This window comes from Melanerpes formicivorus, unplaced genomic scaffold (genome assembly GCF_026170545.1).
Source record: "Melanerpes formicivorus ecotype bairdi unplaced genomic scaffold, bMelFor1.0.p_v2 SCAF_21, whole genome shotgun sequence".
NCBI lineage: Eukaryota > Metazoa > Chordata > Aves > Piciformes > Picidae > Melanerpes > Melanerpes formicivorus.
In genome coordinates this window covers 4,745,145-4,770,584 of record NW_027142373.1, presented here as the reverse complement: position 1 = coordinate 4,770,584, position 25,440 = coordinate 4,745,145, and the positions used below count along the sequence as shown (strand labels likewise).

The following is a 25,440-nucleotide window of genomic DNA, read 5'->3' as shown; positions in this document are numbered from 1 at the left end:
CGGGCCCGGCGCGGGGGAGGCGCCGCCGCCGCGGGGGCCGGAGCGGGCCGAGCCGCCGCGCCCGCTCCATGGAGGCCGCGGCCGAGGCCCCGGGGGGGTCCGCGGTCCTCAGCTGCTTCTCCTACAACCAGGACTGCACGTAAGCGGGGCGGGCGCCGCGGGGAGGGGGGCGACGGCAGCGGCAGCAGGGACGGGTGGGGCCGGCCCAGCTCCGCCGAACGCCACGGGCCGGAGCGGGGCTGGGCCCGCAGCCCACATGGGGCGTGGCAGCTTGGAGAGGGTCTGGACCTACAGGGGCGACACCCGTGAGACCCTCACACACGCACGGTCTAGCTGCGTGGCACTATGGGCGAGGCCTTTCTCCCCGCAGTCTGAACGGGGATGGCCCAGGGAGGTCCCTTGGGCCCACAAGGTCCTGCCCTCTCTAGGGCTCTCGGTAGACATCCACAGGCATCCACAGATCTGGGCTCTGGGAGACCAAAGGAGGCAGCAGATTCATTTCTTTTTCTCCGTGTCACTGTTTTTTCACCTCCCGAACAATTCGGGAAGTGTTTTTGGATGTTGGGAGAAGCGACCTTCTCTGAGGGCTTTACTTTCTCTCGAGGGCTTTGTCCGCTGACCACTTGTAGGTGGCACAATTGCCCAGGAGCCCCACATAGGCTGTTGGGGAGCAGCCTGGACCAATGCGTGTCCCCACCACCACCTCAAGACAAAGATTTCCCCAGAGCCTCTCACACCCGTGGTTTTCCACCTTCAAAGCCAATCATTTAAGAACCATTTCCAAGCAGGTAAATAAACATCCTGAAGCAGTGAACCACACACAGTGTCTGGCTCTGTCAGAGCCAAGATCAGCCCAGGTCGCTGGGAACAAGATAAGACTCACAGATACCGGTCTCACACCTGGAAAACCGTTTCCTTCTCAGGGCTGCTTTGCATTTGCTGTGTCTCAACAAAGGCAGCTTTGATGGGTGGCCCTGTGCTGCTGACTGAACCTGCTGGTCACAGCCAGCACAAGCACTGGCTGTTGGTGTTCTGGGCTAGCTGCTGATTTAAGACCTAGGTGTTGCTGCTTTCTATATCTGGAGCTGATCATTGCCAGCGCTTGGCATGACTGTGCCTCCTCCTTTTAGCAGTGGGAGCAAAGCTTCCACAGCTCACACCAAGTCAGTGTGTCAGTGTAGATGGATCACCTTAGGAAACAGTCTCATTTTGTTCCTCAAAGGTCCTGTCTACAGCCTCCCAGGTCTCAGACATGTATCTTTATTCCTCCAGCAGCCACTGCACCATACTAATGGATGAGTTTGCCATCTCACAAGAATATTTCTGCAGGCTTCAGTAGCCTCAGATGGAAACCTGGATTCTTTAGGTTGAGAGTGGAAACAAAGTGAATCATCCCTTTGTAGGTCACTGTACCAGGAACTACCCATTTCCCCTACCTGCAGGAGCCTTATGATCTGGACTTGACAGGTTTTTGTCTTGTCTTTGCAGCTCCCTGGCAATTGGGACTACAACTGGATACAGGCTTTTCTCCTTAAGTTCTGTGGAGCAGCTGGACCAGGTCCATGAAAGCCGTAAGTCTCCTGTTTGACCATGGTGGGATATTGGCCAACAGACTTGATCTGTGTTACTGCACTGCAGCCTGCCTCAAGGGGCTGGTTCAGCTCACTGCTGTTGCAGAGCTGGGATGTGTTTCTGCTGTACCCATAGCAGGAGAGGAACAGCTCTGGTTATTGCCCTGTGCCTTTAGCAGCCTTTAGAGAGAGCTACGGCCCTGGAGAAGCTTCTGAACAGCCAGCAGCACTTCAGCAAAGGTTAGGGATTCCCTCAAGCTTGCAGTTCAGCTTCTTTTTTGCTGCTCTCAGTCTGACAGCAGCAGTTTGTCCTGCAAACCAGCATTAAGGTAGTTTGTCATAACCATGTTTCAGACAGACAGAAGGCTGCAGACTCCCAGCACAGACGCTGGATCACTTGCAAGCTTTTAGTCCAATGTGGTATTTACAAGCAAGATGTTTTTAACAGGTTTTCCATGTAAGAAGGTCATTCACAGCAGGCTCTCAGCTATTAGCTGTGCTCAGAGCAGCATGCAATGTGCTTAACAGCCCAAAACAAGTCAGGCCTCATGGAGCACATACTCTAATCTGGTTCAGGCCACTGCCAGAAGTGCTTCAGCTGAGATACACCTCACAGCTGTGATATGCTAGTGTCCCTCAACTGGCTGTAGAAGGAGCCTCAAGGACCAGACACAGATGCATCATCTGGCACAAAGTCCAGGCTCCTTTCCTCTTTGTCTTACAGAGGAACTGAGTTGCTATACAGCAGCAAGCCATAGTCTTAGGTCAGAAATATTTAGGAGTTTGGATTGCCCCTGGAGTCAGGCCAAAGAAAAACCCTGCTGGTGACATACTCAAGGTAATGGGCTGAGACATGAGCAATCCTTGGACCTGCAGCACAGCACAGCCCGAGCACTGAGGACTGTTAAGGGCTACCTACACTAGAAGTCATAATCCCTGATTATTTAAGTAGTGATCCACCAGCACCATTTGAATGGTGCCCTCTCAACACAACAGAAGACTCTCCAAACATGGTCTCTGCAAGATACTGCTGTTCATAGCCACACTAAAGCTCTCTAGAGACCACAACCCCAGTGACAGGGAAGGTTTAAACATACCAGCCTCCCCGAATGAGGGTGGGAGAAATCAGACACCATGCAGAATAAACAGTGAGTTACACACAGCTTGTTCACTCCCTCCAGGAAAGTCCCTGACCAAGCTGGGTGAGCTCCTCCTTATAGCCCCTGCCCAGGCTGGGGGGCTCTGTACTGTAGGGGCACAGCAGCTTTAAATTCTGCCTTTAGGGAAAGGTCCATTAACCTGCTTCCTGCTCTGACCTAAATACTTTGTGCCAGGTGTGAGAAGTGTTTGAGAAAAGCAGATGCTCAGTACTGTAGCTCTGAGCCTTACAACCTGATTCCTTCTTGCTGAGCCTTGTTGCTGCAATCCAAGCAGCCAGAAGCCAAGCTAAAGCCTCTGCCTTGCTTTCCTCCTGTGCCCAGATGAAATCCCAGATGTTTACATCGTGGAGCGTCTGTTCTCCAGCAGCCTTGTGGTTGTGGTCAGTCATGCCAAGCCACAGCAAATGAATGTCTACCACTTCAAGAAGGGGACAGAGATCTGCAACTACAGCTATTCCAGTAACATTCTGTCCATCCGGCTGAACCGTCAGGTGAGAGGCTGGGGAAGGGCTTAGCCACGGCTGTCCCACTCTGACACTTTGCTGGTGCTGGCTTTCCAGCTGGGTCCCCTCTGCCAAAGCAGCAGCAGCCTGGGTGGGTTTGCACAGAGGCTGTGAAGTGGGACTGGAGGGGTCAGTACCTGTTCTCTCCTTAGCAGCTCCGTGTCAAGCTCGGTGACCTCTGGCAGAGGAGCAGGGTGGCTGTGGATATTGTCTACCACAACTGTTTGCTTCAGGAAAATGAAGCTGAGTCCTTGTTTTTGTAGCAGTTGCACAAAGGCTTTTTGTTGGCTGCCTTCTTGCCTATTCAGCAGGCAGCTCTGCCAAAAAAACACCTTTTCATCTTCCTTCATCCCTTGGGTTCCATGTCCTGACTTCAGGCCCACCTCTGCCATCTTGGTTGCAAATGAGCCCTTCAAAGTTGGCAACAAACCCCAGGAGTAATCTGAACTCTGGAAGAGGCCAAAAGCTGTTTCTCAAGTACTGCTAGGAGCCTTATTGTATTTCTGAAGGTATAGAAAGCGTTCAGGCCACTTAGAAGAAAGCTTTTAAGAGTGTTATTCTCTGAACTGACACAGCCCTGAGCCTTTCTGGAGGATTTTAAGTCATCTTTTTGCCCATAATTATTTTCCAAGTGTATGCCATAAGGAGCAGAGCACATTTTACAATGAAGAAACGAGCAGTCTGTGTAATTGTATGTAATCAGCCTCTCCTCAGTTAGCAACAGCAAGTCCTGCAGTAAGACTCTCCCTTAAAGAAGCTCTGGGTTGAGTTTCCAGTAAAGCTGTGTTTGATCAGAAGTTGTTCTACTACAATTAAATCTCTCCAAATTTGGTTTTTTTTCACTTAAACTTACAATGGAGCTGGCAAAATAAGGATTTCTTTTGAACTGCAGATAGATTTGTATGTATAAAAACAAACTGGGAGGTTCTGCTTAGATTAGTGTGAGGATGAAATAACTTCAGGCTTTCCCACATGTGCTGCTCTGGAGAGTGCCTGAAGATGATGCCTGGCCTGGCATCAGTGTTGCTTGGCTGCTTTGTGAGCTTGAGTTGAGGTCCTGGGCTGAGTTCATCCCCTGGCTGTAACACAAACACACCTGGAGAGGTGTTTCAGTCTCCATTCAGGATTTAAACTGCTGGCAGTCAGGTGCTGTGAGCCCTGAACCCCTTCCCTGGGCATCTGTGTAGAAGTTGAACTTGATTGAAAGTCCACAGAAAGCAGCATCCATTGTGGCAAGTGAAACGAGAGCTGGTCTCAAGCAAATGTTGCATGTTTTGATTTGATCTCCTTGAAAAAGTCCTTGTTGTGCAAACAAGGCCTTCTGTTGGTGTTGATCTGTGGGAATTCTTTGTTACAAGCTTCATCATAACTCTGAAGTGTGTTCAGGCAGGTGATTTGTCTTCAAATGGGGAGTAAGGCAGTGCTCAGGTCTCCCGTAACCTCCCTGGGTCTTCCTTCACTGCTGAAACCCTGCTGAGCTCTTTGGAGGGGGTTGAAACATTTCTCTGGCTGTGTCTGTACCCAGCACATTTAAGCCCTCAGCACACAGCTCTCTTACCTAACCTGATACCTTCCTTCTGAAGTACTCAAGGAAAAACACTGGGGAGCAATACTATTTTGTAGAAGATACAGTGCAGCAATCACAGCACCAGGACCTTCTCTGAGGCTTTGTTTGTGTGCACAGTGAGTCCAGTTCTGGTGTCCCCATCATAAGAAGGACACAGAGCTGTTGGAGTGAGTCCAGAGGAGGGCCACAAAGGTGATCCAAGGTCTGGAGCTTCTCTGCTATGAGCACAGGCTGAGGGAGCTGGGGTTGTTCAGTGTAGAGAAGAGAAGGAAGAGAAGATTCCAGGGAGACCTTAAAGCTGCTTTCCAGTACGTAAAGGGATCCTCCAGGAAGGCTGCAGAGGGACTTTTCTGAAGGGTGTCTAGAGACAGGACAAGGGGGAATGGTTTGAAGCTGAGGGAGAGTAGGATGAGACTGGATCTTAGGAAGTTCTTCAGTATGAGGGTGATGAGCCTCTGGAATAAGTTGCCCAGGGAAGTTGTGGATACCTCCACCCTGGGAGGTGTTCCAGGTCAGATTGGATGAGGCCTTGAGCAGACAGCTGTAGGTGAGAGGTGTCCCTGCCCATGGCAAGGAGATTGAAGTGGATGATCTCTGAAATCCCTTCCAGCCTAAGACATTCTCTGATAAAACCCACTCCTCATCTCAGCAGGGTTTGCACTGCCATTAGCTTGGGCTACAGAGCTGTGTGGAGGGCAGGAGGCAGAGAACCAGCCTTGTCCCAACCTATGGTGAACTTGTTCAGACCTCCTTTGCCTGTTCACCTCCAGCTCCCATCACTTGGCTGGATTATGTCCCTGTTGGTGTCAACATCTCTCATTGCTGCTTTGCCATCATCTGGAAGCCTCCCTTCACCTGTACATCAATAGCTGCAGTTCTGGGAAAGCCACGTGGTGGCTTTGCCAAAATCAGCTGTATAAATATTACTGTGATGGTCTCTGCAATTGATGGTTGTTGCTGCAGAAAAGGCAAAGTCTTCCTGGAAATGCAGAATGGCTAGGACACAGCCCCAGATGCTGTGGTTAGCAGGAATAGAAGTGGGAAAGAGTTTGATCTGAGAGCAATGGTGGAGCAGGGCAAAGATTTTCTAATGTGGGTGTTTGAAGTTAGTGACTAAGCTCCACATTTAGATACTAAATAAGTGGCCTCAATTCTAAAGAGGTGGAGGTTTCCCGTATGTGGATTTGGGTGCTCCAACTTCAGGAGCCTGGATGGAGGCTGGCCTTAGATTTTCAGCACTTTTGGAAGGGTTTTCTAAGTCCAGCAAGTGTACAACTCCATCTATGTTAGTGCCAAGTGGGAGCCATGCACTTGCTGGATGTAGACAGCACAACCCTTCAGAAGATCCAAAGCCTGGTCCCAGAATAAAAGCCTCTGTGCAAAATGCCTCTGTGGGGACACGTAGAGATCTGGACCAAGCTGAGTGGTTACAGAGATGGGGCCCCATGCTAAAGTTGCAGCACTGAGCTTCCTTTTTCTTTTCTGCCTTTTCTTCCCATTGCTCAGCAGCTCCTGTCTTGGCTGGGTGGGTGGGTGGATGTTCCTGACAAGCTCAGTAGAAGAGGTGCAAGCACATGAAGTTGGAAATACCTAATCTGAGTACCAAGGTGGAGTAAGTGTGACTGAACAAATGGTTCCCAGCCCAGTTTTATGCAGCTCTGCAGGACACACAGAGCAGTTTTGCCTGCTGATGGCCAATGGGAAAAGAAACACTGGCTTTGCTGGAACAGAACAGATGGGTTAGGTTTAGCAGCAGTGGGAGGCCCATCACCTAAATGTTCACTTCCAAGTCAGGAAAAAGTCAAGATATGAGGCACATAGTCCCATCTGTGGGCATACTGGCAAGCAGGGTTGGCAGCCAGGTCTTTATGATCAAAAGTAATTGATGTGAAAAGATCTGAGAAGAAGAGTTGAGGTGGGAATGGCTGGTAAGCAAGGGCCCATGGCAGGGTATAACCTGGGGTTTGAGGATGTGGAAGAGCAGCTCTCGAGATTAACAGAAGGCTCATGATGTTATAGCTGTTTGTAAAGCAAGAGCAGGTGCAGGCAGCTCTCAAAAGCAGAGTCATACAAAACCAAAGGCTGTCCAGTGAGGGAGGATGGAGAAGCAGAAGAGATCACAGTTGTGTTACATTTTGGTGTGGGGGAGATTCCCCTTGAATTTTTCTGACTGAAGATTTGGGTGCCTGAGCTGTGGGAGCAGCAGACAGAGGCACCATGCCCTTGTTGGTGAGGTTCTGTGCACATCTCTTGTGTCCTTCCAGAGGCTGGTTGTGTGCCTGGAGGAGTCCATTTACATCCACAACATTAAGGACATGAAGCTTTTGAAGACTATTCTGGACACACCTCCAAATACAACAGGTAAGTACAGAAAAACTCTGTGACAGGGAGGGATCAGCTCTCCAGGAGCTTTGTAGAGCCACAAGACTCATGCTGAAATTCCATCAAACGTGTTTTTTGTGTCCCAACTCAGCTCTGGGCAGCCAGAAGTGCATGGAGGCAGGCAGTTGGGCTTGGGAGAGCAGAAACCCTGCTCTGTCCTGAGCAGATGTGTCAAAGGAGAGCAGAAATGGAGAAGAGGAGGCTGAGGGGGAATTTTGTTAATGCTTAGAAATATCTAAGGGGTGAGTGTGAGGAAGGTGAGGCCAGACAGTTCTCAGTGGTCCCCAGTGACAGGACAAGAGGCAATGGGCATAAACGTAGGAACATAGGAAATTCCATCTAAACTTTCTTCCTTTGAGGGTGGCAGAGCACTGGAACAGGCTGCCCAGAAAGGTGGTGGAGTCTCCATCTCTGGAGTTTTTCAAAACCCACTAGCTTTGTTGCCCTTCTCTGGACATGCTCCAGCACCTGAATGTCCTGTCCCAAGCCTGTGGTGTTTATGGGGCTGTTGTTATCCAAGTGCAGGATTCAGCATTTGGCCTTGTTGAACCTCCTATCACTGACCTCTGCCCATCGACCCAGCCTGGCCAGCTCCCTCTGTAGAGCTTGTGGTCACCTCCCACAGTGATCATCCCTGCAAAGCTCTCTCAGGCCAGGAAGCAGCCAGGCATAGCGCTAATTCCCTGCCAGGGAGTTCCCAGGAGCCTGGGCTACTACCTGATACTATTCCATGTAGGCTGCAAACCCCAGGGGCAGGGCAGGTGGCTGCAGAGCAGATCCTGGCTGTGCAGCCTGGGGTGAATCTGGCTTTCCTGCTGATGGCAGAGGAGCTATTTTTAGCCCTGGAGAGGGAGGCTTGGCCAGGTGCCCATGGCAGTGCTGCCATGCCCTGCTCCCATAGCCGGGCTGGGCACAGGCTGTGGCGGCGTTTCACGGCTGGCTGCTTGGGAAGCTGCTGATGTGCTCACGCATGGCTTGTAAGGCTTTCAAGGGAGACTCTTGTGGTAGCTCCCCTGACCTACTTCAGGTCTCAACAGATGGCCTCTCCATGTGGATTAAACACACTAAATACTGCAAATATAATTAAAGTTTAAAACCTTGCCGAGAAAGCCCAGCGGCGGCAGGAAGGGCCAGGGATCGCCAGGACTGAAGCTGTTCTGCACTGGGGGCTGAGTGATCAGGTCATGCTTTAAGAGCAGCAGCAATCAGAGCTCACTGGGCCATGAGCAGGCTTCTGGGGATCACAGGACTTCATACAGGCTTAATTTTTTAAACCCCTTTAACTGCAGCAGCTGTCATTGAAATGAGCTGAGTGACAAGGGCTGTGCCACACGTGCTCCCTTTGTCCTTGGGCCATCTGCTTTGATCCCAGGCTTGAGGATCCCTGAATATGGTGTGTCCTGGAAGCTAAGGTAGTCCAGCCTCACCACTCTCTGGACTCTCAGGGATCTGTGCTGGGGGATATAGGAGCACATGGCAAGTGTGCCACCTTCCTCAGGATGTGTACCCCAGGCACAGTAATGTGCATGGTAGGGACCAGGATTTGCTACAGTCCCACCAGCCGGTCATAGTGAGATCTCTGGCTGTTCTTGGCCAGAGCCTGGCTCCCAATCCAGCCTCTTCCATGCAGGGGAGGAAAATGCCCATGGCGGGCAAGGCTAAAGCATGTTGTTTGTCATATGGCTTGTGGCAGGGGCAGGATTTGCACAGAGGAGGGCACAGTGCTTGTGGTGACTTGTGTGCCACAAGGGCACATCTTGGGCATGACTGCAGCTTTGGAAACCACCTTACATGGTGGTTTCCAAGCCCCAGATGTGCCTGGATCTGCTGGCTTGGGGGCAAGTCCAGGCTTCTCAGACACAGTAGCATTTTTCCATGCTGCTCAGGAAAGCCACCTGTGATGTGGCATTCCCAAGAGTGCCATCCTGAGCATCACTATCTTCCCTCTTTCCTCCTGAGCCTGCCACTGCATGCACTAACCTGGGGCCCTCATCAGGGCTGTGGGGCTGCTGAGAGCAGAGGAGCATCTTCAAAGGCTGCCCATGTCTCTTGTGATCCTTGCTCCCTGTGTCCCTGAGGTCAGCCCAGTACACTCACAGCTGTGTTTTCCCCTGGCCTGGTTTCCCAGCCGCCTCTCCCAGCCAGGCGCAGAGCAAAGGGAGCTGGTGACTCACAGCAGCCGCTCAGAGCTTGCTTTGTTTAGTTCCAGCCCTCTCTAGATCCTCTGCTTAGAGAAAGGGCTCTGCTCATCTTCCCCCCTGCCATGCTGCCTGGGTCAGAGCAACACCATCCTGAAAAGATGAGATGCTCACCACGAGCACAGTCCCTGGGCTGTCCTTGCCTCCCTCCCATCCCTCCCTCCTTGGGTGCCTTTTAGTCGCTCGTGCTGTGCTGCAGCTTCACCTGGTGCCTGCTGTCCCTGGCATGGGGTACATGCCTCGGAATGATAGGGAGTGGAATCCTGGAGCCCGTGGCTGATCCTACAGCTCCTGGCTCCACTCTGGTCTCTTTGTTTAGTTATAAACAATGACCTAAAAGAAGGGCTTCAGCTGATCCTTCCCTGCTGCTGGGCCAGGGCCAGCACTGTGTCCTGCCCCAGCAGGCTGCACACTGTGTGTGTGCTCCGAGTGTCCCTGTGTGTGCTCTGAGTGTCCCTATGCACTCAGACAGGTGTCCTCTGCCTAGGGGTCCTGCCAGCATCCCCAGCAACCTTTAACCTCGTGGCTTCTTCCACATGTGGGATGTGTTGGGGGCCAGGAAGCTCAGGTTGTGCTGAAAACTTGAGTCAGATTTGGGAGAGCTGTGAGCATGCAGACGTGGTGCAGGAAGTGAGTGAGAGCCTGTTCTGTATGTGACAGGATTCACCAGGGTGGGTCCTCAGCCAGCAGCAGAATCGAGTGGCAGGAAGAGATGCTCCTTTCCAAGGTCATCTGGGGGACAGGCAGCTGGACATCCCCTCACACACATCCAACAGTCCCTGTCTCATCCTGTAGTTCCTGCTCACTTTGAAGGAGCTGCTTGGGAACCTTTGTGCTCACGTTAGCACAAAACCAGATGGCTTTTATGGGGAAGAATTCCCTCTGTGGTTAAAATTCAGCTAGGTTGAAGTTCCCTGTCAGCCAGAACAGTGGCATTTGCTTTGTCATTCTCTGCTTCCCTTTTCTGTTCAGAGAAGAAGGAAATGGTGCTGCCCAGCCCCACAGCCACTGCCTTGCTGTGCCAGCCTTCACATGCCATGCTTTGCACCAGGGCTGTATCCAGGCTGTGCTGCTTATCTGAGCATCTGACACAGCACCTAGTGCCTGCACACATCTGAGGGTGCCCAGCTGTGCCTGGGCACGAGTCAGTGTTAGCCCTGACACCGAGATGGCCCTTGTTGTGTTTCATGCACTTCTTGCCTTCTTAAAGGAGATGATTAAGGGCAGAGAAGCCCAGAGCATGCCCCAGAGCAGGACCCGGGCTCCTTTTGGGGAGGCTGGCAGCAGGGAGCCGTACTGTCCCGGACCAGCAGGTGTCCCCACGGCCGAGCCCGGCCCCAGCTTGCCGCTAGCCTGCACCCAGTGCCAGACTGCCCCAAAACGAGACAGAGCCTGAGCCCCCCGCCGTGGCCGTGGCCACGTTTCTGCTTTCGGTCCTCCACCAACAAACAACCTCAGCTGTGTCCTGCTCTGCTTGCCAGGCCTGTGTGCTCTCTCCATCAACCACGCCAACTCCTACTTGGCTTACCCCGGCAGCGCGGCCAGCGGGGAGATCGCGCTTTACGACGGAAACACTTTGGTAAGCGCCCAGCTCGCCCCTTTGGAGACTGCAAACAAACACAGCCACAGCAAAGCCTGCAGGGCCGTTGGGAAGGATGAAGAAATGCACTCCACCAAGCTAAACTGCAGGGGAATTGCCTGGGGAGCCACAAGCCCCATCCCCCTTGTATGGATGCCATGTGAAGCGAGACAGCCTCGTGGAGATCAGGAGATCTATCTCCCGGCAGAGAAACGTGACCCATTGCCCTAGAGAGCCAGAGCAGATGCCACACTGACACAGAGTTCCTATAGGCAATTTCTATAGGAGGTTCCTATAGGAGCTTCAGCAGAATATCCCATGGGAGTGGTGTGAGCAGGGGGGCTTGGAGGGTGGGGGGTTGGAGGTGCTCCAGGCACAGCACAGGACCTGAAGCAGCAGCTTTGCCGTGCCAGTGGCTGGAAGGGCTGCCGGACCCAAAGTCGCAGAGAGGGTGAGGTGTCCAAAGTCCCCTCAGGAAATCTGTCCCTGGCTGGAAGCAGGGTGATGATTATCTGCTGTTTATGCCAGGGCTTTGGATTACATAAGGCTGTGGCTCTGTACGTGCAGCGGGAGCTGAGGATCTGCAGCAGGGGAGGAGCAGAGCACAAGGGGAAAACTCTGCTGCTGTCAGAGGTACCAGCGAGGGCCTGGGCTGCCTGCAGGCACCAGGGTGGTGTCGCTGCAGCAGGATTTGCTGCACAGGCGAGGGAATGGCAGGGCTGCCAGCTCTGTCTCTGCGCAGAGAGAGGCAGAGGCATCAGAGAGGGCACAGTTGTGACCCCACAGCCCGGAGAGGTGGAGAGCTGAGGACCTCTGCCCCTGAAATGAGCTTTCTGTAATCACAGTGGCCATAGTAGGTGCAGAGTGAGCTGAAGGTAGGGCAAAGATAAGGAGTGCTGAGGGTGCTGTGGAGACACCATAAGTGTGATAGGATCCCACGAATCCGTATCAGCAGGCCTGGATAGGGTATGAGGCAGAGAATGCCCTGCCCTTACATAGTCCAAGGAGCAGTGTGTTTCTGCACTCACATAATCTTTTGCCTTGCAGAAAACAGCCTGCACGATTCCTGCCCATGATGGGCCTCTGGCTGCCCTCACCTTCAACTCCACCGGCTCCAAGCTGGCAAGTGCTTCTGAAAAAGTGAGTGAGCACCCTCCCTGCTGCCTGAGCCCTCTGCCCACGGCTGGCAGGAGAGTCCCAGCCAGCTCTGGAGCATGGAGAGTGGGACTTCTGAGCTGGCCATTCCTAATCACAGCCAGCAGAGGAGGGGCACTGAAAGGTTCACACTGACCCTGGCTGGCAAACAGGAGGGGCCTTTGCATGTCCAGAGTTTCCTGGGTGTGTCAGAGAAGAGCTCTTTGCCCTGCTCCTGCATGATCTTTCCATTTGCCTGTTTTGCAGGGCACAGTCATTCGTGTATTTTCCATCCCTGGGGGGCAAAAGCTCTATGAATTCCGGCGAGGGATGAAAAGGTCAGTTCATTCTTCTGGGGGTGACAAGTACACAGAGGGCTCCCAGAGCACAAATGTAAACACAGAGGGACAGGGGCAACGTCAGATCCTGGTGGCTTTGGCATCTTTAGCAGAAAGAAAACAAGAGTGAACGTATCAGATAGAAATGTCATTGTGCCAGACAGGCCACGCTGCGCCCAGCTGCCTCCAGCAAGTTCAGTGATTCAATGCAGTGTGGCACAGAGCAGGGCTGATTGCAGAGAACAGGGGGAGATTGAGTCCATTCACTCTGTCTTCTTTCTTACTTGAAATAATGAAGTCCCCAAAGTTAGCAACCCAACTCTTGCCCTCTCAAAGGAGATGCTTGCAAGAAGCTAAGTCATTTGTGCAGATCTTGATGGGCTGTTGCTGTTCCCTCAACTCTTCTCAGTAGATCCATCTCTGATTTAGCTCTCTTCCCCATCCCTGACCTGCCTGTGATTTTGCACCCACTTCTGCAAGTACAAAACCTGCTGTGATTGAGGCAGCTTGCCCCTGCTGAACCTGCACAGGAGGTGCCATATGTATCCCACTAGCCAGCGCCTGGGATATCCTCCCTGGCATTTGCAATACCAGAAGCTTTAGCTGCTGTAGCAAGGCCAGCACAGATGTTCACTCCACAGGCTGCTCTATGGGCAAGGACATTTCCACCTCTTTGGCTGTTTGTCTCTAGCTCGAGGCTACCCCTAAGCTGTGCTGAGCAAAGGGATTAGGGAAATGCTCCTCAATCAGCCCACAAGCTCTGCAGCAGCCAGGCAGGGTGCTACTCACTATGTGTGGGTTTCCTTCCTCCCCATCCTCTTCTCTGTGAGCAAAACCAAGCAGTTCCCTGAGTGGTATGCCATGAAGTGATCAGTCCTGTCTTTGCTTGGCCCTAGGTATGTGAACATCAGCTCCCTGGTGTTCAGCATGGATTCCCAGTTCCTCTGTGCTTCCAGCAACACGGAGACTGTGCATGTCTTCAAACTGGAGCATCTGACTGACAGGTGAGGGGTTGGCCTGGGTTAACCTGCCTGCCCCAGGGCTGTCTCTGCCTTTACACACTGGCCTCTCATTTCCTCACCACATACTTTCCATGACCAATACCAGCTGCAAACTCTTCAACTTTGTGTCCTGAGGAACTCACTCCTTGGAAAAGCTGCACACCACATCCCTATCAGCTTCATCCCTGCCTGCTTTGGGTTTAAATAGCTGCCATTGCCCCCTGCCTCCTTCCTGGTGCATAAATTGTGCAGGTCCTCTGAAGCCTTTATGCATCCAAGAGCAGGATCAGTTTGTCTGTTCCTGATGTATTTTGTCATGCTGACGGTGATAGCCCCACTGATGCTGCTTTGTGACACCCCCTCAGCCGGCCAGAGGAGCCTCCAACCTGGAGTGGTTACATGGGGAAGATGTTCCAGGCTGCTACCAACTACCTCCCAGCTCAGGTGTCAGGCATGATGAACCAGGATCGAGCCTTTGCCACCGTCCGCCTCAACGTCTCTGGACAGAGGAACATCTGTGCCCTCTCCACGTGCGTACTGACACCTGTGTCCCCTCTGCCACACCAGCCTGGGAGCAGGCACCACTATCTCTGCAGGACACCACCAGGGTGGCTGCTTATCTTGTGCCTGTAGAGCATGCAGTACACTGTGTGCTGTAGCTGTGTGTGGGTGCAGCTGTGTTGGGACTCCTCATTGCTTTTCTCATTAGGATTCAGAAGCTGCCTCGACTGTTGGTGACTACATCAGATGGACATCTCTACATCTATAACTTGGACCCACAAGATGGAGGGGAGTGTGTCTTAATTAAGAAACACAGGTAACTGTAGCTCCAGACACATCTGACACACGGGTTGATCCCTTCACAGCTTCAGGGAAACATCACTGGAAAGCAGTAAATGCAGGAGCAGGAACACTAGAACTGACTTGGTGATTTTTAGCTGCCTGATCTAACAGACGTGGGTGGAAACCACGTCAGCAAGGCAGGGACGTTGGGCTTCTTGCAGAGGACATCAGAGAAATCTCTGATGTGTAGGCAGTCGTGGGACAGCTTAGACAGCAGAGGTGGGCAGGCTGTGCCTTAGGAGATGCCTCCAGCAGCAGAATGCTGACCACTGTGGCGGTAAGGAGAGCAAAGCAGCTTCTCCAGGCACAAATGGGCGCTAGAAAGCTGACTTTGTGGGTAGAATGGTGCAGAGTGACGGGGAGCTTTCCTGAACAAAACCCCACAGAGATGCAGGCCTGCAGGCACGTGGGGCCAGAGCAGAGTCTGCCTGCTGCTGGTCAGTTTGTATGCAGATTGGATTCGATGCGTAACACCCTCCCCCGCTACACACACACATCTGGGCTGCTTGGCTCCAGTTGTGAAGCCTTTGGGGTGGGGTGTGATGTAACATGTGCTGTAAGCTGGGAGGTGGCTGACAGCCAGGAAAATGCCAGCAGTTTTTGGAAAAGCCACAAAACAAGAGCACTTCAAAGCTGCGCTGTCCAGCGTGCTCCAGCCGCCCCGCCGCCTTCAGACACCGCTGCCGCCTGCCCGCTCCTGGCCCCAAGCGGCCCTCCTGCTTTGGATGTGGGTTCCTCTGAGCAGCAGAGGACTGAAAAGGGCCCCTGGGTCATGAGTTATGTTACATCATACTATATCTCTGCTCAAACTCCATCCTAAACTAGCCAGGGCTGCTTTTCCCATCTAGTCCGCTCCTGTTGGAAGCCCTTTGGAGCCCCCTCTGTGATTAGAAACACTGTTTGCCTTTGTAACCTAAAGCTTTTGTGGTCAGTCTGGTCCCTTCTATTCTCATGCCAGCATTGTCCTCTAGCTGAAGTAGTCCTTCCCCTATCTTCTGCTTCCCCCCATGCTTTACTGGTGGAGCACAATGCTCCCCTCTGTGGTGCTGTTAGGGCTGCAGGCAGTGCCTGGATGCAGTGATGCTGATGGGTGATGTGCTTCAAGGAGACATGGATGCATGTGCTTGTCTTAGCCAGTGCAGTTTTGAGCAGAGCTAACTCTTCTTTCTTGCTCCTGTACAATCAGTCTGCTTGGCTCAGGAAAGATGGAAGAGAACAAAGAAAACAACCTTCAGCCTCCGTTACCTCAAACTTACGCAGCAACTGTAGCCAGACAAAGTACAGTGCCTTCAACTTCGACCATGCCAGGTAAGCATCACCTCTGCCCTCCCTCAGCGAGAAATAAGAAAGCCACCTGGGGCAAAGTGGAAAGTCTCCTCATTTCCAAAGGTTCAACCAGAAACACCACTTGTGCAGTGCAGGACTCCCCAGAACTAGGTGAGGCATTTTCTGCTCTGCTCCCTGGGACCTCTTGCCAAAGCTTCCCCTGTTCATGGCAAAGCCGTGCCACAAACAGGTCTGCTGGTAGAGCAGTAACTACATCTCAGCTTCACAGTCTGGCAGGCAGAGATTGCTGCCAGGCTGGTTTCCAGAAGTTGAAATCATGGGTGCAGAAGTGAGATCCCACTGGTTTTGACACCAGATCTCTACAGAGTCTCCTGAACCTGTTACACCAGACCCTACCAAAGCTTAGCATTACATTCTGCAGAAGACTGGTGATTATTACATTATGTTCCTGAGTCTAAAGGTCCACATACAGATATGGATCTTAATCTGAAATTGGGCTTACATTCATGGTGGGAGGATGAAATCTTCTGCCACAGGAGTTAGCCATGCAGTCCGTGGTGGTGTGTGCAGTCCAGGTGTCGATGGAGATCCCTTTTTCTTCTGCAGTCCCCCAGAACTCTGCCATAAAGCCAGGGAAAGCAGCTCTGTGCTCAGGAGGCTGATCAATAGCATGCCCACTGTTTGTATCCAGCCTCCTTCCACCCAGCCAGCCAGAATGGTTTGTGTTTTCTCTTGGACAGGCTATTCAGAGGACGGTGGTGCCCTGCGAGGAGAGGTGATCCCGGAGCATGAGTTTGCCACTGGACCAGTGTGTCTGGATGACGAGAATGAGTTCCCTCCTGTGAGCATTCGGGACCCCTAAAACTGAGAAGAAAGTGTTAACCTCTTGCAGAAGAGATACTGCTGTCCCCACCTTGTCCCTGCTCACTGTGAAGCTTACAATAACTAAGGAAGTTATAGGGACAGTGCCAGGAAAAGTACCCCAGAAATGGCAGCTAGGGCTGGGGCAAAGGTGATCAAACCTAAGCACCCGAGATGGACCTGAACAAACCAGCAGAGTGCAGATAGAGAGTGATGTTCAGACCCTGATCTGACCTTTGTGCCTTGCACAGGTTTCTAGTAGTAGCAGGAATAGCTTTAATTTGAACAATGCCATCTTGGAGAAACACAAGCTTCATGCTCCCTGTTGCATATACAGTTAATTGCTGTAGTGCATGGAATGCAACTGGGACTGGACTAGGTGACTTTTGGAGGTCCCTTCCAACCTGGACCATTCTGTGATTCTGTATACCTGAACCTCCCCAGTCTCTTCACTTCCAAGTTAACTGGAAAGGAAATTCCTTTTCCAAGTAGAAAGATGAAAGGCAAACCAGAGATTTAAACCATTTGGTGACTTTTATGTGGCACTTTCTCAGTTACCATTGGAAGCAGATAGTGGCTTTTTAAAATCCAACTGAAGCCTGGCAGTGTCTCTCCTCCTCCTTTTCCTACACACACATTGATTGTGTCAAGTATCTCAGCCCTAGAGGGACAGATGTTGGTACCGTGCTATGATCTGGTTGCAGTCAGATGTCCTCAAAGCAGTAATACAGCAGAATATTGATTTTCAGTTGTAGTCTTGGCATCCCTTGGATCCCTTACTCCATTTTTACACATCCTGCTGTTGGGAGTTTTGCCTACAAAAGGAGAAGGTAAAAACTCTTCTCAGGATCCCAGAATTTGTTCCAGATGCTGAGGCTGACCTCTGTGAGGTGCCTTGCTCTAGCTGGTACAAGGTTGTTACTTTGTTACTTAGATAAATGATTATTAGCTCATTGATGATCAGTGCCCTTTGGAACAACACTGCCTAGGCCCAGCTCAAAGTGCATAAACCTCAGGCCAGTGCTCTTCTGTAAGCTGTGATGCAACTGAGAACAGGAGCTTTCTAGTTGGCCTGCTCCTGTTACTCAAGAAGGATGTTTGAAATGTCCCTGCTCTGGTCACAGTCCTGTGGCCCTGGAGAAGCCGGTGGCCCAGGCCCCCTGGTAGGAGCTGCAGGGTCAGAGAGAAATCCTTTGGTTCCTTCTGATGAACCTGCTCTTCAACATACGATCTGGGGACAGGCAAATGCCAGCAAGCAGGAATCATGCTGCTCCTGAATCAGCCTTCCTGCTGGGGCTGTGCTGTGTAAAAGCAGCCCCAGATCCCTGTGGTCCAGCAGCAGGAGCTTTATTAAACCAACTTTGATCTGTCACAATCCTGAGCCGTAATTAACCTAACAGAGCAACTTAACATCTGTAACCTTAGGGAGGAGGCGGTGTGGGAGGGAAGGTGCTTGCCTAAAATACTCTCTTGCTATGTTGGCTTAGCAATTGGAGCTTCCAGAGGAAGTCTTCTCAGCTAGGGCTTGGGTTTGCCCCTCTGTTGCTAACATGTTCAGCATCTGGTCTGGCAGCGGCGCGGGCTCCCGCTGGCCGAGTGCGCACGGAGGGTCGCAAGGCTGTTTTGATGCTCTCCATTTCTCTGAACTTTGCTGTTTTCTCAGAGCTGAGGTCTTCTGCCTCAGTGACGCGTTCAGAAGCGGGGGGAGGGGGGCGGTTCAGGCATCAGTCGTTTGCTGTGTGGAGAAGGAAGGAGAGCAAACCTGACCTTATCCAAGAAAAATGTTTTGCCAGCGTTCCGCTTTGCGGAAACATGGGAAGGGTTTTGTTTGTTTTCCAGCGTGCAACAAAAAAGACGTTTGAAAAACCTCAAAACTTGTGACAAAATGGAATATTCACCCACAGCCCATGCCACGAGGATGGCTTTGAACTTAAGACATACTTCTGGACAAACAGCACTGCTCAGACCCAGCAGTTTCTTCTCCATTTTGAAACATCCTGCTTTCCCCTGACCTCGAGCAAGACTTCAGAGGCTCAGCTGTTAGGAGTGAGGAAAAGCAGCTTCAGTCTAACACAGGATCTGTTGAGATTGTTGAAAACTGCCTCTTGGTTAAACAGGAGGAGGGACAGATCAGAGAAGAGATGAGAAGCCCAAGGAGGGCTCATAAAACATGGCCGCAACAAGAGCAAAAGTGGATGTTGCTACTGATTGCGCCAGGGCTGCTGAAGGATCCTGCAGCAAGAGGTCAGCAAGTTCAGCTCCAGCTTTTGCTTGCAGGGATGGGGTGGATTAAGTCCTTTCAGGTCTGCTGTTGATCTCACACAGGAAGGACTCAGGCATTATTGAGATGGACAGGAGCCTAAAGCCTCAGCTGAAGCCATGCTTGAGATGAGCTGGGAGAAGCTGCGTGGCCCTTGTGCTGTGTGGTTAGAAGGTGTTTCAGCTCTGGCTGCTGGTGGTTGTGGTGATCATGGCTGTTTTCTGGTCACCTGCCACTTATCTGTGGGTTTGTCAGTGTCAGGTTTTCAGTGGTGTCAGGAGTTGTTGGTGTGTGCTTTGGGACAGGCAGGGCACCACTTGGCCAGCTCCACTTTTGGGAGCCACTATGGTCAGAACAGCTTTGGGGTAGTGCTGTGAGGTTTGATGAAATCCTACAGGGTTCAGCAAGCAAGAGGGCCTTTGTGGACCTGAGGAACACAACCAGAGGGTCTTAAAAATGTTGGGATTCAGCAGGAAAGGTGATTTCTTCCAGCAGGCTGCTCAGTGCTTTTCCAGGCATACATGATCTGTTCTGCATTTGGCTGCACACTGAAACCTGTCAGCTTCAAAGCAGGGTTGATGTGGAGGCTTTATCAGAACCATGTCATTAAGTCAGGCATACAGCACTCAGCTCCTCAGGGATGACTTCCCCTCAGGAACACACTGACAGTCTTCAAAAACATCTCTTCCACATCCAAAACTGCCTGAGCACCCTGCCTCTGCTGCCAAAGGATGCTCCTGCCCAGTGCTCCTACTTGCAGCCTTGGTGACAGGGTGGAAGGAAAAGCCCTCCAGAGGTCAACAGCAGCCATCAGCAGCTCCCCTGCAGCTCCCACTCCTGCCCTGCTCCCTGGAAGGACAGGCAGCACAACATCCCCATCCTGGCAGCCCTGCTCTCTGCAGAGAATCCCAGCATGGGGTAGCTGCATGCTCACTGCTCCAAACCATGATCCTTATGGAAGTAGCCAGGTTGTAGATGGATCTTTGGCTCCATGGGACCAGGATTTGTCCAGATTCCTCTTTGCTGGAAGGTGTTCCACTTTTCAGTAGCACCAAAATGTGGCACTGGTGATTTGAAGGGATTTTTTTTTCTTCAGCAGCTGGCAGTAGAGATTTTGCAGTGAAGCTCTTCACTGATCATGTTCCACCGGGGATGAGCAAGTTTGGCAGAACCCAACTGGCCTCTTCTTCCTCGTGGCAGCTCCTGCACTGGTAGCTCAGACAGGCATTTTGGGCAGTTGAGGCTCACAGGATTAATCTCAGCTTATCAGTGCATTATCTGAGTTCCCTTGGGAAACTTGGAACCTGGTGCCAAAACTGGACAAGGGATGGTCCTGAAGCCCATGGAGAGATGGATCCTGGGAAGAGAGCTGGCACAGACCCTCCTGCAGCTGTGGGGATCACATCTGTACTGCTGGGAGACAGTGGTCACATCTGGCAAGGCTGGAGCTGGTACAGGGAGATCTGTGCCTTGGTTTGTGCTTTGTGTCTGCCTCAGGTGCTGCAGCAGCCTCACAGCTCTGCCCAAACCTCATCCAGGAGCAGGTGCACATCTTACCCCAGATTCTCCAGCTTCATCCTGTGGCTGATGTGAAGTGGGTCAGGGTCCTGGCTACTGCTGGTTCTTTTCATTCCTGCTTTGCTCTTTCACTCAAAGCTTTTGCTGAATCTTGGGCTAGGGTTTCCCTCACCTATCCAGTCTAATGTGTAGGTGGTTAACTCTGGGCTTCAGAGTTCACTTCAGATGGATCTGGAGACCCCAGAAGGAGGTGGTGATGCATGGCACACACCTTTCCCTTCCCACCAGTAGGTGAATTTTTTGGGAGTACTTAGCAAAGCAAACAGATTTGAACTCCTCCAAGCCTGGCAGTGCTGAACCCAACGCCAGCTTCAAGGCAAAGCCACACATCACCATGCCAGGTGGTTCCCGTTCCCAGGACTGCCAATTTGGGGAGGGGGAAGAGTAAGTAAATAAACAAATGGAAAAGTGATCCCAGATCTGCCTTTGAATGGAAAAAAAAGTAAAACCACTCCCATGAGTGCAAAAGCCCAACTTGCCACACAGCCTGTTGCTGGGGGGGAAAGTAAGGGCCTTCTGTTTTGATTTTGGTAGATAATCTTGTGCCGCGGAGGCCAGCCGGGCGAAGCCAAGAGGTCATGAGGAGGAGCAAACAGCCACGCTTAGGACAGCTGCTGGGAAGTGCTTTGGAAGGAATTTTGAAGAACAGGATTTGGGAATCCCCCCCCCAAGAGAAGAGAAAATAATAATTCCTAACTAAATCAGTCCAAGGTGGGACACTGCTTTGGGGTTTTTTCCCTCCCCTACGGTGTGCTTTAAGTGACTCCCTAGCCTGACTTCTCCCCCACCAAGCCTTGGTTGAGTTTGTGTCTGGATGGGGTGTCCAGGTACTGTCTGCACATTGAATGCTCTGTTGAAGGCATGCAGAGGGTAAGAGCACAGTGTAAATGCTAATTTAATCAAGATTTGTATGTACCCAGAATTTTCTATATCCCCCCTGTTGTCCCCTTTTCTAATTTATGCTGGTTTCCGTGTATAAATGTACTTCTAGAAGAGATATTCCACTGATGTCTTTGTACAGTCTCTCCAGCCACACCCTTTTACCCCAGCAAAGTATTATTATCTTTTTCTTTTTTGCAGTGATATTAGAGAAGATGCCATTTGATATGTTTTAAAGACAGAATAAAGTCACATAGTCTGTCCCTGGCAGCTGGCTGCCTGTCTTCCTGCTGTTCTTTGTGGGGCCCTAAAGATGTCAGTCTTGATTAAGTTTTAGGAGTGAGAGAGTGGGTTTGGAGGGGGCTGGGAGGAGGGTGGCTGCTCTCACACCACCCACCTGGCCAAGCCCACACAAGTCCCTGTATGGCTTGTCCAAAGAAAGGTCTGGGGGTTCAGAATTGCTTCAGACAACCCTCACTCAGCTGCTGAGAAATCTTGGTGGTTTCTGAAGTTTCAGTTGCACCTTAGATTTTGCCTCTGCAGCTCCCCAGGCCTTTGCATCAGCCCAGAAATGGCCTTCTAAGAGCTGCTTCACCCCACCTGCACCCCTGGTAGTGCAGTGGGATCAGCAGGAGCAGGTCCTCTGCCTGGAGCCCTGATCTGCTGGCAGACCCCAGGGCAGGGACCTCTCCCTGCAGTCACACCCTTGGTCTTTCCATGCAGAGTTGACAGGGAGCAGCCACCCCAGTTCTGCACTGTAGACCTCTTCCCCCACACCTTCCCAAAAAAAAAGCCTTTTCCAAGCACTGGGACTTGGGGCTTTGCAATCCCAGACCTCCACCATGGCAATGCAACAAGCTCAGCACCCAGGAGACAGGAGAGCTCAGGATCATCCGTCTTAGGCAGGCAGCAGGATCTAACAGAACCCTGGCAACACCTGGCAGCTGGTGGAGCAGGTGCTCTACTTCCCAGAGCGCTCACCTCATGCCAGCCAGGAACTTTCTCTGCATCCACAAGAATTCTAGGCTCTCAGCACCAGAAGGTATTTGCTCAGAGGGGATAGGCCTCTTCCTCCCCACCCTTCTGCTCCTGTAAAGTCTACTTTAGAGGAAAGCCAAGCCAATTTCCCAGAGGATTTCTCTCCCATAGCCAGCTCTCACAGAGGATTGTTTTAACTCAAGATTTGGCTCTTTATTTACTAAAGAGCCCTATAGAAATCTTCTTATTCCCTGTGCCCAGAGCCACCTGTAGCTGGCTCTGCCAGCGTGACTGACAGTCTTGCCCTGCAGTAAAGAGACACTTTAGGTGCTCACACAGACCCACAGCTAACTCACCTCCCTGCTTCCTAGCACAGAGCAAAGAGGATCAACTGACCATGAGGAAAAACTTTGTTGTAAGGGTGCTGGAGCCCAGGAGCAGGCTGCCCAGAGAGGTTGTGGAATCTCTTCCTCTGGAGAGATTCCAGACCCACCTGGACACTGATCCTGGGCAAGCTGCTGTGCGTGTCCCTGCTTTGCTTTAGCAGGGGGGTTGGACTGGGTGATGTCCAGAGGTCCCTTCCAGCCCCCACCATGCTGGGATTCTGATTCTGTGACTGCATCTTCTATACCTCTTCTCCATGGCTAGCCTCTAGCCTGGAGCCAGTGAGCACAACAGTCCTGTTCACAGACAGCAGGCCTGGGAGAGGAGCAGCTTGAGGAGTCATTTGCTCAGAGACAAAGCCACCTCGCTCTTTGTTCCTGTTGACGCTCCAGCATGGCTGGGCCAGACCTTGGCACTTGGCACCTGCAGGCCACGTGCTGTGTGCTGCAGCAAGGGGTCACAGCTGGGTCTTTGGAGTAATCTGCAGTTGTGATGTTGTCTGTTATGATGTCCTCCAGAGCCTGGGCGTAAGCCCTTCTGATTGCAGGGAGCACTGCCTGATACTCCCTGGATGCCACATCCAAAGGCTCCTGCTCCTGGATGTCACGCTCCAGGTTGAAGATGAGGGGTGGCTGGTGATGCTCAGCTGGCCCAGTGCTCCCATCACAAGCCATTGCTCCTCCTAGGGAGGAAAGGAGAGAAAAACTCTGGACTCCTAGGCTGCCCAGGGATCCTTTCTGTATTCCTCACCCATCTGTGATGGCCCAATCCCACCCAGCTTCAGAAGCCCAGGTCCTACTGCTAGTCTGAGAGTGCTTCTGAAGTCCTCATCACACAGACACAGGACAGCCTGGACTTACTCCTTGCTGGTCTGCTCTTGCTTGAATTAACCTGAGCTGGTTTTTGCCTGTATCTGCATGGAACCATGAATTCCAGAAGGTTTTCCCCCAGGGTTTAGGATTGCTAAAAGGACACAGTACCTGTGGTGTAAAAAGCCTTGTACTGAGCCAGCCGTAGTGCCTCTATCTCACCATACTTCCCAGCTGCCCCGCTGTTGGGGTGGAGCAGAACCTGAAGGAAGAACAGAAATGTGCCTGTCAGCCCCTTGGCAGAGAAAACTGCTCTGGGAGACCCAGAAGAGACACACACATTTAGAGACACCATTTAGCCCCTGGGCTCTGAACAACTGAGTTTTGCTGGCTGAAGAGTGAGACAACAGCAAAAGGATACCAGCATCTCTCCTGTGTCTTCTTTACCCTCTGAATTTACCTCCCCAGACCAATTCTAATACGAAAAAGGGATCATGAAAGTGTGGAGGCTCTCAGCAGAGCAGGGCAGAACATTTTAGAGTCGAGATGTTACCCAGGTGCTCTGTGTCCCCCACCACTGCCCCACGCCAACAGACTCCTGTCTCCCTCAGTGCTCACAGCTCAGTTGGTGGCAGGGACATCGAAGGGAGCCGAATTGCTGCCTGAGGCCAGCAGCAAGCCACAAACCGAGGGTGAGCTCATGCGAGGCAGAGGCTGCTGGGGTAGGTGAGGTGCTGGAACATCGCTGCCGGTCCGTCTCCGGTCACTGACTCACCCTGCTGTGCGAGCGCTCCCTTCCCTAACAACAGCACAGGGAATGGGGCTGAGAAGGAAGGCAGAGAAGGGAAGGGTGGGTCAAATTTCTCCTTTTTGGTATTTAGGACACTTGATCCACACAGGACGACTGCTTTGGCACACTGGAAGGAGAGGACAAGTGAGCCGGCCGGGTCAGCGGGCTCGCCGCTCAGATAATATCTGCCGTGGAGCCAATGGCTTCATCAAGGGATGAGTCACTCGAGATTTCCTCCCTGGGAATCGAGTTGAAAAGTGATTCAAGAAGTTTCCACTGTGCTAAAAATGAGAAACATCTGCTGGAGTTGTAGGCAGCTGCGGTGCCGAGTTTAGTAACAGCGTTCACAGCTGAGCAGCACGGTGATGCCGGAGCAGGTGCCCGGCGTGGAGCCCTGCCCTGCTGCTCAGCACCACCAGGCACCCACCTTGGTCAATCCCATGCTACCTGGTCAGGATGTGGCCACCAGCTCGGGGGACCAGTAGGTAACTCACCCAAAATTGCTAGGATTGATGATGGGGAATGATTTCCAAATGCTCTCGGGTTTCTTTATCACTCTTCCTTGGAAGGTAAATTAAAAAGGAAATTCCCTCTGGAATTTGGTTTCAAAATCATGGGTTAGGGGAAAAAATTACAGTGGTGCAGTGTGAGCCTGCTGCAAGGAGGAGACTCAGGCTACAGAATGTCCTCCTGCTGACACTTCTTGGTCAGAATAAGACAGCTCTGAAGCAGAAATCATAGAGTCATAAAATTACTTTGGTTGGAAAGCTCTCTATGATCAGAGTCCAGCCATCAACCCAACACCACCGTGGTCATTGAACCATGTCCCAGAATGCCATGTCTACATATTTCTCCAATACCTCCAGGGATGGTGACTCCACCACCTCCCTGGGCAGCTTGTTCCAATGCCTGACACTATCTCTGTAAAGAAATTTGTTCTTAAGCTCAAATCTAACCCTCCCCTGGCACAACTTCAGGCCATTTCCTCTCATTCTATCACTTGATGCCAGAGAGAAGAGACCAACCCCCACCTCACTCCAACATCCTTCTCAGGACTTGTATAGAGCAAGGAGGTTTCTCCTCAGCCTCCTCTTCCTCAGACTAAACAACCCCAGTTCCCTCAGCCTCTCCTCACCAGACCTGTTATCCAGACCCTTCCCCAGCTTCATTGCCCTTCTCTAGACACCAATATCCAAGGGCCCACAAAGTCAAGTTACCAGAAACTGAACCAATTCATCTGCTTTTAGCCTTAAAGCTTTGCCTACACCCTGCTGCCAGTCAGAGCTACCTTCAGCAGCCCAGCTGGGACACTGCCATCTCAGTGTTAATGCACTCAAG

At 51.9% G+C, this 25,440-nt stretch overlaps 2 protein-coding genes across 5 annotated transcripts in view; one reads left to right on the top strand and one right to left on the bottom strand.

Moving 5' to 3' along the window:
* Window positions 1–21,411, top strand: WIPI1 (WD repeat domain, phosphoinositide interacting 1). Of its 2 annotated transcripts, XM_068151157.1 has the most exons (14): window positions 1–139; window positions 1,489–1,571; window positions 3,053–3,222; window positions 7,066–7,162; window positions 10,863–10,960; window positions 12,008–12,100; window positions 12,362–12,432; window positions 13,329–13,436; window positions 13,799–13,963; window positions 14,143–14,250; window positions 15,463–15,584; window positions 16,304–16,404; window positions 18,264–18,668; window positions 20,797–21,411. In XM_068151157.1, exons 1-13 carry the CDS (start codon window positions 69–71, stop codon window positions 18,303–18,305), a joined length of 1,329 nt encoding a protein of 442 aa, XP_068007258.1. In that variant the 5' UTR covers window positions 1–68; the 3' UTR covers window positions 18,306–18,668; window positions 20,797–21,411. The 2 variants fall into 2 exon arrangements, with proteins under 2 accessions (XP_068007258.1, XP_068007257.1); XM_068151156.1 differs by lacking the exon at window positions 18,264–18,668 and having other exon boundaries at window positions 2–139.
* The window catches only part of ARSG (arylsulfatase G), a 35,434-nt gene continuing 26,396 nt past the window's right edge, over window positions 16,403–25,440 (bottom strand). For 2 of the 3 annotated variants that reach the window (XM_068151150.1, XM_068151151.1), the window contains exons 11-12: window positions 23,484–23,574; window positions 21,129–23,185 (exon numbers count right to left, since the gene is read on the bottom strand). In XM_068151150.1, coding sequence (XP_068007251.1) covers window positions 22,851–23,185; window positions 23,484–23,574 — 426 coding nt within the window. In that variant the 3' untranslated portion in view covers window positions 21,129–22,850. Of the gene's footprint in view, window positions 17,240–21,128; window positions 23,186–23,483; window positions 23,575–25,440 lie in introns of those variants that run through there. The other variant, XR_010988884.1, reaches the window with a different exon arrangement.

Coding starts and splice junctions, on each gene's coding strand:
- WIPI1 (XM_068151156.1), top strand. CDS start 69: ATGGAGGCCGCGGCCGAGGCCCCGGGGGGGTCCGCGGTCCTCAGCTGC. Junction 140..1,488: donor TCCTACAACCAGGACTGCAC/GTAAGCGGGGCG, acceptor TTGTCTTTGCAG/CTCCCTGGCAATTGGGACTA. Junction 7,163..10,862: donor CACACCTCCAAATACAACAG/GTAAGTACAGAA, acceptor TCTGCTTGCCAG/GCCTGTGTGCTCTCTCCATC.